This window comes from Eufriesea mexicana, unplaced genomic scaffold (assembly GCF_001483705.2).
Source record: "Eufriesea mexicana isolate 0111107269 unplaced genomic scaffold, ASM148370v2 scaffold4744748102, whole genome shotgun sequence".
Classification (NCBI taxonomy): Eukaryota; Metazoa; Arthropoda; class Insecta; order Hymenoptera; family Apidae; genus Eufriesea; species Eufriesea mexicana.
The window spans coordinates 203695-216489 of NW_016907942.1; the positions used below are offsets into that span (position 1 = coordinate 203695).

Below are 12795 nucleotides of genomic sequence, written 5' to 3' on the forward strand. Positions count from 1 at the left end.
CACGGGAGAGATTTCGTGGCGATGTCCGCCATGACGAAAGGGTTAAACGAATTTTACGAACAGGCGACGATCCAAAACGACTGGACAAAAGATCTGCAGTGTCGCGAATTTTCCACCATGTGATTAATGACCAGATCAATTGGGAAAAACCCTGGGCGTTGCGTCGGGTCCTTAACACGACCATATTTGGTCATATTAGGCCCCTTCTCGTGCCATTTAGCTGGACGAAATCCGAGCCCCGAGTCGAAATGTAAATACGTGTGATATAGTCGGGTTTACGCGATACTACCGTTGAGGAAGTAAACTCTAATCCTTTTTCCTTTTATAAATATTATATACATATTATATTTTACAATAGATGACAGTTTCAAAACTGTATTCAGAAAAATATTTCGCTCACGTGTCTGTCTCGTGATATTCGTGTTTGGGCTAAAATCTTCATCACGAGTCAGACTCGTCGAAATACGGAAAGGGGTTAAGGTAGACATCGGGAAACGTGTGCATGGTGGGGAAAATATATAAAGAAGATTAAGAGAGGTTGGAGGACAGTTTTTGTCGAAAGACAACGTTATACATTGATCTAGATTCTTGTAAAGAGATAATTCGGATGTTTAATCATCACTCACACGTAGTTATAATTTATTAACCTTTTGTTAATTAATATCTCGAATTTAAAATTACCCAACGACGCGTGGAATATCGAGGTAAAATAATTTTACGTCTTACAATTAATTTGCACTTCTTATTTACCGTTTTGAAAATATCCTCGACTTTATGGCAGAAAGTCTTCGAATTACTACGTCTCTGTAACGGAAAGATCGTCGAGTGCAAAGGGTTAATGAATTATCTCTATCGTTAATCTCTATAGATCATACGTCCGATCGAATTTGACGAAGATGAAGCTAGAGCGCGCCATTGTAGATCTTCGATCGTACTAAAAGGAAACGGAGAATCGGAGATGGGAAGTGAAAATTATCTGCTCGTAAAATTCCGTTTTGTCGGCGTATTTGCGTAAAACTGCGCGCGCTTATTGCTTAACAGACGGTGTACTCGCACGATTTCTTTGACCGGTGAAAGAATAATAACGACGTGGCGTTACCGTGTCTTATCGTCGACGATACCCCATGTTAAAGAACGGGGATTACAATGCAAAATTGCCCCGGTGTCCGACAGTAATTTCCAGAGTCGTTAACCGATTGTGAGAACGGGCAGATACGAAAATGAAACGTGAAATTACGAATAAAACATACGCGCGAATCGACTTTTACGATTGCCGCGTGAAAAACGCGCATGCGTCGTTGCGTTTCCCGGCTGCGGCCGCGCCGATTTTTTGCACCACTTCGACAAACATTTCCACCATCGTTATGCCCTGCAACGCAGGATCCGAATAGCGTTTCAGGCATAATCACTCGTAATTTAAACGCGTAAAGAACTTAATGACGTTACGCCGTCGTAAAGAATTGTTAAAATGTCAATTGCCTTTGTTCTGCCATAAGTTCTGCCGATTTTCCCTCTGCCACCGCGGATTTCCGATATTCCGCACCACGCAATTCGTTATCCACGCGAAACTAGGATGCGATCTCTAATTGCCTAAGCGATAACGAGTGTGAACTGAGAGGAGGAAGCGAAAATAGGAATGCGAAAAATCCCGAGCAATCTGAATTTGCATATACAACGTTACTCCGAGGGCTCGTTGCGTAGGAATTTTATGGATCTAAATGCGCTTGTATCTCGGGATTATTTAACGCACATCCGAGATACATATATATACAACCGCTAATTACCTTCTGGGGCGATAACTAGCAGGATTTGCGCGAAGTAAAGACGGGAAATGCGGAAAATCGTTCTGCTGGAATTTCACGCATCCGACCACCTCTAACGAACACGATTCGCGAGTACTCGAAAGATCTCGAACCGATCCACGCCGGTGCTTCATCTCGATTCTGCTCGTTACAATTTCTACAAATTTCCGGCCATCTTCCGTTATCGATAAAGTCCATCGCGCATTAACCGACACGTATTTATCGCGTCTTTCCTTCAGTTTTCTTCTCGTAGTTTCGAATCTCCGTTCTGCCCGAGTGGCTGGAATACGTTTACACCGACTAAATAAGTAGGTAAATGAATAAACGCAGTTCGGAAAGTGGTTTAACACCGATCAGGAACGAATCGACAACCCCATCCGTCGTTTCCCCATCATCTGTCCCTTCCGCTGCCTCTCTCTCTCTCTCTCTCTCTCCCAATTTCGTTGCGAGATCGTCGCGGAGATGGAGGCGTGTTGGGAAAAATGAAATTTGGGAATCGTCTGGCGCCTGGACGGTTAACGAAACGCGGAACCCCCGTCGCGAACGTCTTCGTCGGGGGTCGATAAACCGAGTTGCAATTTTAATTTCGGCCTCGGAACCGGCAATTCGGAGAGAGGGGTTGCTCGGCTGTGGAAGGTGAGTCGCGGCGAAACGAACGCAGGATCGTTCTCGCAGCGCACTGTAAAAGCCGTCGATCGTAAACCTTAATTCACCGTGAAGGTAGAAGATCGCGGAGCGAAGGGGGTTGGCCACGGGGTGGGCGAGGGGTGGCGCGGCGGCGAGAGGCGGCCGCGAGAGACAAAAGAAAGGCAGATGGGCACGGTAGAAATCTATGGTGGCAAGAGAACCCGGCGCGTGTAATTATCAGTCAGATCGCTATTCGAATGGATGAATTATATCGTCGCGGTCTGCGGTGCATCGAATGCCCGCTGCCGGCCCGAGGGCCGCTCGTACAACCAGGAATTGACACTCCAAGCTATGCAATTATTAATGTCTCATTTGCATCGGGGATAGATCGACCGTTTCATTGGCAGTTTATTCGCTTCGCTCCTTTTTACCTCCACCCCCACTTTTCCGCCTCGCGCGCCCGTGGAATTTGCTCCGGTTCGATCAGCGGGACAATCCTGACCGCGAGTGACCGTGGACCACGTTTTATGGATCAGTCCGCGTCATACGTATGTACACTCGTATTCGAAAGTATCCCGATGCTTGAACTTCCAGCTTGTACTCCAAAGTTCTACGCGGTAACCGAGCTTCAGTACGCACGTAAATGTAATACACGTGGATAGTAAATAAGTACATTCGTAGGGAAGAACTAGATATTTTCAGCAACTTGGAAAAATAAAAAGTACGTACGTTTAACCCTTTGCACTCGAGAGATGAGCCTAAATCATAATTTAATCAAATTCCGAAGATCTATGTTAATTAACATATCAAGTCTAAAATAACCAAAGATTGCATGGAATGTCGAAATAAAATAATTTTAAGTCTCAATTTATATCCGATTTCTTATTTACCGTTTCAAAAATATCCTCGACGTTACAGCAGAAAGCGTTTGAATTGCTATTTCTCTGTAACGATAATAATCACCGAGTGCAAAGGGTTAATACGCAGCGTTAGCGTTTGCCGGAGATGAAGGTCGTGGTGGCGCTAGTGAGTTAAGTGGAAAGTCCCCCGACGCACTAACGTAACATCGAAGTTTTTTATTACTAAATTAATCTTTCGAGTAACGTTACGAACACTTCTATGATTCACCGAAATACTTTCACGCACGAGTGTCTATACTCGCTCGCTCGAGCGCGTGGGCGTATGGAAAATGGTACGAGTGTTTTCGTTCGTTTGATCGGTGCTCGTTACGAGCACGACGAGGAGAGGCACGGACCCGCGAATGGCACGACGTTCCGTATCTCGAAGGTTTATGAATTCGAAGAAGGCAACCGCGAGTCCGGTGTTTCGTAATCGCCTCGCGATACCGATGTCTGGCGATCGAGATTCTTGCTCGATGTCGGTGTGCTTGATTTTTCGTTAACGTTATGGCGCTGCTCCGTAAGTTCTCCTTGGAAGTCGCGGAACATTATTCATCGACCGATCGATCACTCGTTCGATGTATCGTCTATCGAGAACGTCGACGTTACCTATTTATAATCGGTGTTTCGTTCTCTTCCAACGGGAAACAAAAGAAAGAAAAAAAAGAAAAAGAAAAAGAAAGGAAAGAAAAGAAATAAGAAAAGATCGTATCGTAGAATCCGGAACGAATTAATAATTTCTACGAATACGTTACCCGTTACAAATTCGACGATACAACGTTAATCCGCGATAGTTTGGTGGAAAATAAATAAAACTAAACGGGTAGAGAAACACGCGTGCACGTAATTCGGAAATTACACAGCATCGGACAGAGTTAAATCGAATTCGAAAGACCGTGCAGGAATACAAACATATGATCGAAGCGTCACGCTATGCTACACCACTTTCCGTACAAACTCGGCAATCAGACGTTCGTGTTTCCATGAACGTGGAAGCATTGACTCGCACCACTGCCTCTCTCACGCGCTCGTTAACGTCTCGTGTGTCAGACGCGACAAAGACGAACAGCTCTCTATTATTACTTATTACGGCCAGCTATACGCACCTCCGAGTTAGATCTCTCTTGCCTTCGCGCGATCCCCGATTCGAGGAGCAAAAAGTCGGACGCACCGGTGCGTCATACACCGATCCACGTTGCTACGTACGTTTCACGTGCGTGAGATACATCCGGCCGCGGGTACCGGTGATTTATCCACGCCTTTGGTGATAAAGCATTGCGCAACGGATAATGTTCTGGCCGAGTAAAATGGTGAATCAGATAAAGAACGGCTCTTCCCGCATCCAAGAGAGAAACCCATAAATCAGACGGCTGTCCGTGCTCGAGTATGAGGTGGCCGAATGAAGCGAACGCGCGTTTATTAATTAACCGGCTAGATAAAGTCGCGTAACGGTTAAACGTATCGGTATCTCGATTCCGTGGCTATCACCCGGGCCAGGCCATTGTTCCCTTCCCGGCGCTGCCAGCCAGCCCCCAAGGATCCTTCTACCGCGAACGACAAATGTCCGGAAGTGTACGCGTTATTTACAGCCACGCGGTATCTCGCCTCTCGTATCGTTCCTGCTACGTGTCGCTTTTCGGATGAGGTATCGGTCAGCATCGGCCGATACCGTTAAAATACTTACTCGTTCCGACCCAGGGCAAACACCGGGGCTCCTGTGCCGCGAGATAGATCGATCCTCGGAGACACCGCGTGCTCGCAGTCTTTCCACCTTTCATTTTTCCCCATCGTTTTGTTGCACATCCACGGAGATTTTTAGTTCTCGATTTAAAACAAATTCCGCCAGCCACGGAATGAAATAGACATTCCATTAGACTGGACATTAGACCGGGAATGTGATTCAGATTTACTTAACGATTTATATAAATATAATGGAAACCACGATCCCATTTGCACATAATCATCCCGTTGTGAAATACAGCGGATAGGTTATGTTTTACCGGGATAATGTCTTACAATCGGAATAACTATTAGGTTTTATTTGAATTGCCAAAAGAAAATAGCAGATGTCGCTAGAAGATGTCTAGCAACACGGAGCAGGAGATTAGAACTCTCCAGCACATTTCGACAAACGACTCTGCGTATAGTATATTTCCCGTAATTGGAGAGATAAAATATTTAACAACAAGACAAGTGGTTCCGATCTCTTTGACAGTCCTCGCAGTAACGGTGTATCTCTAACGATTCCTCGCCGAACTAAGCACCTCGATTCCCCTTTATTTCCAACTTAAATCGTGCCGCATTCCCCTGTTCCACGTCCCGATATCAAATTTAATTTCACCGTGAATTAAACATTTCGACTGGCGAAAAATAGTAGCAACAAGCAGCATTGGAACAGCCCTTAAAACGAAATGGAAAGTCGCGGCCGCTGGAGCGGGAGAGGCAGCGATTTTACGATATCTCGTCGCTCGGAGCGCAACGTCGTCAAGCAACGTCGCGTCACTGTCTCGCTACGGGAGGGGGTTAATCCCCTTATAAAATTGTATTATGCAAACGAGGCACCCGTGCAGCCAGAGACAGTGGCGAGTTTCAAGGCAATATCTTACCTCCGTAAGACTCCGCCGAGGAGGCTCGCGTTTAAGCATTCCGGTGGCGATAGTCGTCTTTGTACCTCGGCTACCGTAACTTTGTACTTGCTGGTGCTGCTTAGTAACGATAATCGTCCTGGAACCGAACAGAACACGTCCGAAGGCTGCGCGTTCCCAGTCAGCATCGCCTTCTCGCTCCTGTCCGATGGTTTCATGTCTGCAACAAGCGGACAACACGCGTTTCCAGCTGAGAATTATGCATTTCGCCGATTGGGAATCAATTAACCGGTGTACAGGGACGAGAAAGTGGTTGTTGGACATTTTAATTTACGACGCAGGTGAATTCGATGGGTGGTTAATGAATGTACGCCGATGAAAACGTATGGGGCACCGATCCGTGTGCACGGTGTATAAGGTTTGAGGAATTTCCAATCGCTTTTGCGAAATTGCTGCCGATGGTAATGCAGTGGTTTAGACGGGTGCAGGGTGTATCGGGCTACGTGTTTTGGCGATATTGTCCGGCACACGATAAGTGGCAACGCGAAGATATAATTCTCCGTTTCGATAGGTCGCCGCTTACCGGTTTAGTTCGCTAATAAATATCGATTGCGTAGCACCGGGTAGCTTATTCGCGTCGTGAGGGACTTTAAGAATATCCGAGGGGTATTGCGATATTTACGAATAAAGGATGTAGTCGAGGGATGTGTGGCAATGCTCATTATCGCCGCTCCAAATTTACTTTCTCGCGCGTGCAAGCTCATACAGGCAAAAATGATTCACGGATCTGTGTATCAGAGGCGTAGCTAACGCGTATAATAAACCAGCGAATGGCACTCTAAATCTCGGTATTTAGTGCCTAATGAACGATAAAATTCTCGTTCTTGGAGGGAAAGAAGAGAATATCGTAATCCTGTGTCGAAGAAAATGGTGGCAAAAATCGAAGCCGCGAAAATGACACGCGCATTGTCATTCTTCCCGAGGAGTAATCACTTCGACACCGCGATAGATCGAGATTATTCACTTCTATGCGAATATTCTTGAATGAATTTTATTCCGCTGATGAAAGGAATGCAATAACGCTGTCAAGATTACAACGCTCTGTTCCCGTAAAAGGTCAAAGAGGGTTTAACGAGTGGCCAGCGAAGGAATACCGAAACCGAAGGTTCTTCTGAAATTACCTTATCCCCGGCCAGGCCTGCGTGTATGGGAGCATAACCGTGATATCGGAGCAATATCCGCGAAATATTTTAAATTCGCCGTACCTCGTCCCGTTTTCGTTTCTATGCACCGATAGTCCCGCATTATTGCATCGTTGCTCTGGAATGCTTAATATAGGGCCGCGGGGTTCGGACAAAGCCGTGTTATTACATAGCAAATCGATGGTCAACTTATAACTTTCAACTCTTCGTCGCTGTTTCGCTCGATCGTCAACCGATTTCCAACCGATTTCCAACCGATTCTCAACCGATTTTCAACCGATTTTCAGTCGATTTCCAACTGATATCTCGAAATTTTCTGCGAAAAATATCGCGATGCGACTTTTATCTTTACGTCATCTTGATTTCTTCCCAAAAATTAATCCCAATGCATGAAAATTCCGTTCCATACAGAAGATCTAAGAATTTTCTTACGAATTCTCTTAAATCTTGCAGCAAAAGTGCAACGCAGACGCGGATAGATATCGTGGACTTTCGTAAACGGATCATTTTATTCCCTGTTCTGGTTTCTATTATGTAAGGCTCGAGCGGAGTCGCTGAAATCTCGCGAAATTTGTTGCACCATAGAATACACTCGTACCGGATCATTTCTCAGTCGGAGAATCGATTTCGATTGATGCATGATTCGAGAACACGCCGTGGAACACGGGCCTTGCCTAGTGTTGGTGTGCGTGAAAACGCGAGAGGGAGAAGGAGGCAGAGAGGGAGCGAGAGGGACAGAGAGGGAAGGAGAGCGAGTGGAAGACACAGGAGGAGAGGGAGAAGAGAGTGCAAACAAGTTGTCAAGTAGAATCAATCCGCAACGACGTCTCGATCGGCCGGGTCAAACGGGTAATAAATTTCTACGCGAACCAAATAGGTCGACGTGGGTTTGTTCCGCGCTTATAAATCGTAATCCCGAGAATGAAGCGGTAGAAAATCGTGTAACGGTAAGCAGCCTGTCGACGCAGCTGACCAGACAATTCGGTGGCTTTAGGAAAGTTACGCTGGAACGGGGGACACGTCGATTCGTGCGTTAATAACATTTCCATCGGTGGAACGAGCAAAATCGTAATATTCCATTGCTTTCTAACTTTCACCGTTTCGATTTTGCAATTCGAGCGACTAGCGTGGAAACGATCCGTCGAAAATGTCGGGAAAATGGCGCGAGCGGAGCGGCTGGACGGTTTGGAATTTAATTATCGAATTGGATAAATTACAGTTGCAAAGAAATTCCTGCCCGATCGAGATTCCATCTCGTCTATTGGTAAAAACGTAATACCAAATGTCAGAAGGTACCATTTTAGAGCAGCGGAGAAAAAGAAGAGGAAGGAACGCCGCGACTACCATCGAAACATTCCTCCGGTTATCTCGGCCCGTTATCTCGGTCTCGGTAACGGCACTGGAAGGTGTATTAATTTATTTAATGGGAATAACTCATGCTTTGCTTACGTTAGCCACGGCTACGAAACGTAGTCTCGTAAAACGTGCAATTATCCAGGGTCGTTTTAACCTTTTGCCGGTGTGAATTGTGAAACCGTCTCACTCATCGATGAGTCCGCTATCGGTCAATCGATCGTGAGTTAATTACAAAGGCACGTATCGGTTAATTCAACGGCCACGGGCAGAAATAAACGGTCCCGTGACATTTTCGCCGGTGCTCCCCTTCCCGACGAGATTCCACGGCATCTTGATAACCGTGCGCGGAATATTCCGCTATTATGACAAATGCCTTCTTCTCGCTTCTCTTCCTTTTCCAGAAATTATTCGAAATTACTCGAAAAGTCGGTCATTCCACGATCGATCTTAGCGGCCAAATTGCGATGCAGCGATCAGCGAGTGAAATTACACGCTGAACTTCATTCACGACAGTGATTTGCAAATTGCCAGGTGTACGCGGAAAAACATTTCGTCTCCTTCTTTTTTCCCGTTTAAATTTCGCGCCACGCTCTCCTTGCCGTGCATTACCCCGTGAAGGTTGCGCGCTGATTTATCGCCGCGAAATTATTATCGAGAATAGCGGTAGATCTTATCAGCCGGTGATTCAAGCTTTAATTACGCGATTTAAGATAATCCGGGGATCATCTAGTCCGGTCTGGCCGTCATTCAATTATCCCGCAGCGATCTTTCCAGAGTTTAAAAACCGCGACGCATTCGACATTGGACTATTTCCTCGGATTTCTAATTTTTCGTCTCTCTGACAGGGTAGCAATCTCAGCGATCTAAATAAATCGTCGCGTAAATCAAAATCCGATATCGAAAATAATTAAGGAACCCCGACGCATTCGATATAGGACTATTTCCTTGGATTTCTAATTTTTCGTTTGAAAGACTCTGTCAGGGTCTGCCATTTAAGCGACAAATACCGAAAATAATTAAAGAACCGCGACGCATTCGACATCGGACTATTTTCTCGGATTTCTAATTTTTCGTCTCCCTGACAGGATAGTAATCCAAGCAACAAGTAAATCGTCGCGTAAATCAAAAACCGATACCGAAAATAATTAAAGAACCCCGATGCATTCGATATAGGACTATTTCCTTGGATTTCTAATTTTTCGTTTGAAAGACTCTGTCAGGGTCTGTCCTGTAAGCGACAAATACCGAAAATAATTGAAAAACCGCGACGTATTCGACATCGGACTATTTCCTCGGATTTCTAATTTTTCGTCTCTTTAAAAGGGTAGCGATCTCAGCGATCCAAATAAATCGTCGCGTAAATTAAAAACCGGTATCGAAAATAATTAAAGAAACGCGACGCATTCGACACAGGACCCACCTTTTTCCTCGGATTTCTAACTTTTAGTCTCTCTGACAGGTTAGCGATCCAAGCGATCTAAATAAATCGTGGCGTAAATCAAAAGCCGACACCGAAAATAATTAAAGAACCGCGACGCATTCGACATCGGATTATTTTCTCGGATTTCTAACTTTTCGTCTCTCTGCCAGGCAGGGTCCGTCATCTAAACGGCGAATAAATCCTGGCGTAAGTGAAAAGCCGATACCGAAAATAAGCGGCAGAAGGATGACCCGACGGCGAAAGCGTGATGGTTTGAAATAAAAAATCTGAACGTCGTAAATTTCCCACGCGAATTCGAGATTTACCCGACTAATGAGATTTTCGCTCATCCTTCACGCCGGCTCGGACGAGAGGCGGGTATGGAAAACGCGTGTCCATGGCAGTATCCTCGCCTCGGACCGGCGGCGTCTTGTTTTAGCCCGAGATAACGTCTAGGAAGTCGCCACCAGACAATTTGTCACTCGGCCAACGTGGATATATTGCCGGCGTTGTCGAAACAAAAGTGCCACGAGCCTCGGTCACGACTGCCAGAACCGTGAAAACGAGCAACGTGCTCGCCGCGTGGCGCAGACTAAACGCAGCCTACCTTTATGTTAATTACGATCCTCGTAACGTGTTCATAATTAGAGACGATGCGTTAACGCGAGACGATTCCTCGCGGTAATGGCATAATTCGTGGCTGCTGTGATAATTGCGGCCGAAGGATTTTTCTAATCGGAACCGTAATCAGGTAACTCGGGTGGATGGTACGCTTCTAAAACCTTAACGAACTGCTCGATTAATCGCTATTACTTTATCCTCGAAATATTTATCGTCGCGATAAAACGATAGGATCCTCGTTCCCCGGTGTACAACAAACGAATGCGAATTAATGGAAAAGGAAACTTTAATGTTGCCATATTTCCAACGTCAAAAGAAAACACCGTGGGGGGAAAAAGGGAACGTGGTTCTCGGGACGTGGTAAAATTCGAAAGGTGTAATTAATGAAAGGAGAAAAACGAAGAACGATATTACTTCTGGAGCTATTCATCACGATTAAAGTCTCATTACGCGATTAATTTCGCAAGGAGTTTTTCACTTGCTACTTTCCACGGGCAAAGCGAGCAACGATCGTTTGTCAGAGACATCGAAATCGTATCGGCGGTATCGCAAAGCGTGGGCAGTCAATTAAGCCGTGGAACAGCGATAAATCGTCGCTGCTGTTTGATCGGCTGGCTGAATAAAACTTCTTTCATTGACGTCAGTGGATCTCGGGCCACGGAACAACCGTCTGACAGGTAGATCGTAGCTGAAGGTAAATCGTGGGCGGGTTTCTACGTCGGAATACCATTACAATGTTGGGAAAGTTACAATGGAGTAACATTATCGGGGCGAGCAGTTTGATAATAACACGCCGCGTGATTCTCGATCATGAAGCTCGTTGATGGTTATCTCGCGATATTTTCTCCTCCTCGTCTGCGACTTTCTGCCTCGTTCCACGATCGATCGAGCTGCAAGATCGGAGAAGAGAAATTGTCTAGCCGCTTTTTCGCCTTGTAATTATTTCGTTCTAACAAGATATCCCGGCATTTTCTTTTTATATCCAGGGTTATTCGAAAAGGAACGAGAGACTCGAGGATGCAATTCGAGGCAAATTACGAAAGATGGAAAAGAAGCTTTTTACGAGATACCGACGTGAAAGTATAAAAGCATCAAAATATTTCAGGTACGATGATAATTGGATTACCGTTTCGTGCACGTTTAAAGATGTTAATTCGTATTCTTATGTGAAAATTAACCCTTCGCACTTTTTCGCTAGAGAAGAGTAGAAATTCAAAGATTCTCTATTAAAAAACTGACGATACTTTTTTGAGCAGTAAATAAAGAATTGTATAGTAATAGAATTGTAAAATTATTTGATTTCGATACCTCGCACACTGTTACATTACATTAAATTTGATATATTAATTAATATCGATCTTCCAAATTTTATGAAATGGTGACTGAAGCTCACCTCTCGAGTGCAAAGGGTTAAGATACAACGCGTGTAGCATTTGATGTTAACCCTTTGCACTCGAGAGGCGCCCTTTAGTCGCCATTTGATAAAATTTCGAGGCTCCATATTAATTATTATATCAAATTTAAAATAATGTAACAGTGTGCAAGGTATCGAAATTAAATAATTCTACGTGTTAATTAGTATACGATTTCTTATTTACTACTCAACAAATATTATCAGCTTTCTGGCAGAAAATTTTTCATCTCGTACCCTTGTTTAGCCAAAAAATCGTCGAGCGCAAAGGGTTAAATCTCGACAGTGACGACACTGTGCAACAATTTTGAACTTTTTCTATAATATGTAATATCCATTAGGTGATTTTTGTAGCGTTTATTTTTCCGAACACGAATCCGTGATCGAAATTGGTTTGTCACTCTTAGTTTTCAAAAATTGCGGGTTTTTCTGAAAACGCACGATTTTTGGCTATAATGAAGTGTTATATGGAAAGTCAGAATTTTTGGAGGTTCATTCTTGTTGTTGCAAGTTAGATGAGAGTGTATCGAGGTTATTAATATCAATAATTATAATTATTCGTGTTTTTGGATAATTATAATTGGTCCTCGATTTGAAAAGGCACTGAGCGTACTTTTAATAGCATATTCTTAGGTTTTTACTGAAAATTCTTTATCCCACAAGAATTTTCTACCCTATAGTGTATTCTGTAGGCTTTCCTGAAGAAGAGATCATCTAGGAACGATATTAAAATGATGTTCGATGTTCACAGGACGATAAAATATATATCGGGAAGCCGTAAGCGGTATTTTGGCGTCACGCAGCCATTGTTGGTACATCTATGTAGCTTCGTCAGGGCTGTGGTAACGAGTAATCGACACCAAAATCATTGT

The 12795-nt window shown here is 44.5% G+C and overlaps 1 protein-coding gene across 1 annotated transcript in view; it reads right to left on the reverse strand.

Annotated features, from left to right (window-relative positions):
- The window catches only part of TfAP-2 (transcription factor AP-2), a 120754-nt gene that overhangs the window by 17870 nt on the left and 90089 nt on the right, over window positions 1–12795 (reverse strand). Inside the window, exon 5 of the mRNA XM_017899060.1 lies at window positions 5935–6133. Coding sequence (XP_017754549.1) covers window positions 5935–6133 — 199 coding nt within the window. The remainder of the gene's footprint in view (window positions 1–5934; window positions 6134–12795) is intronic.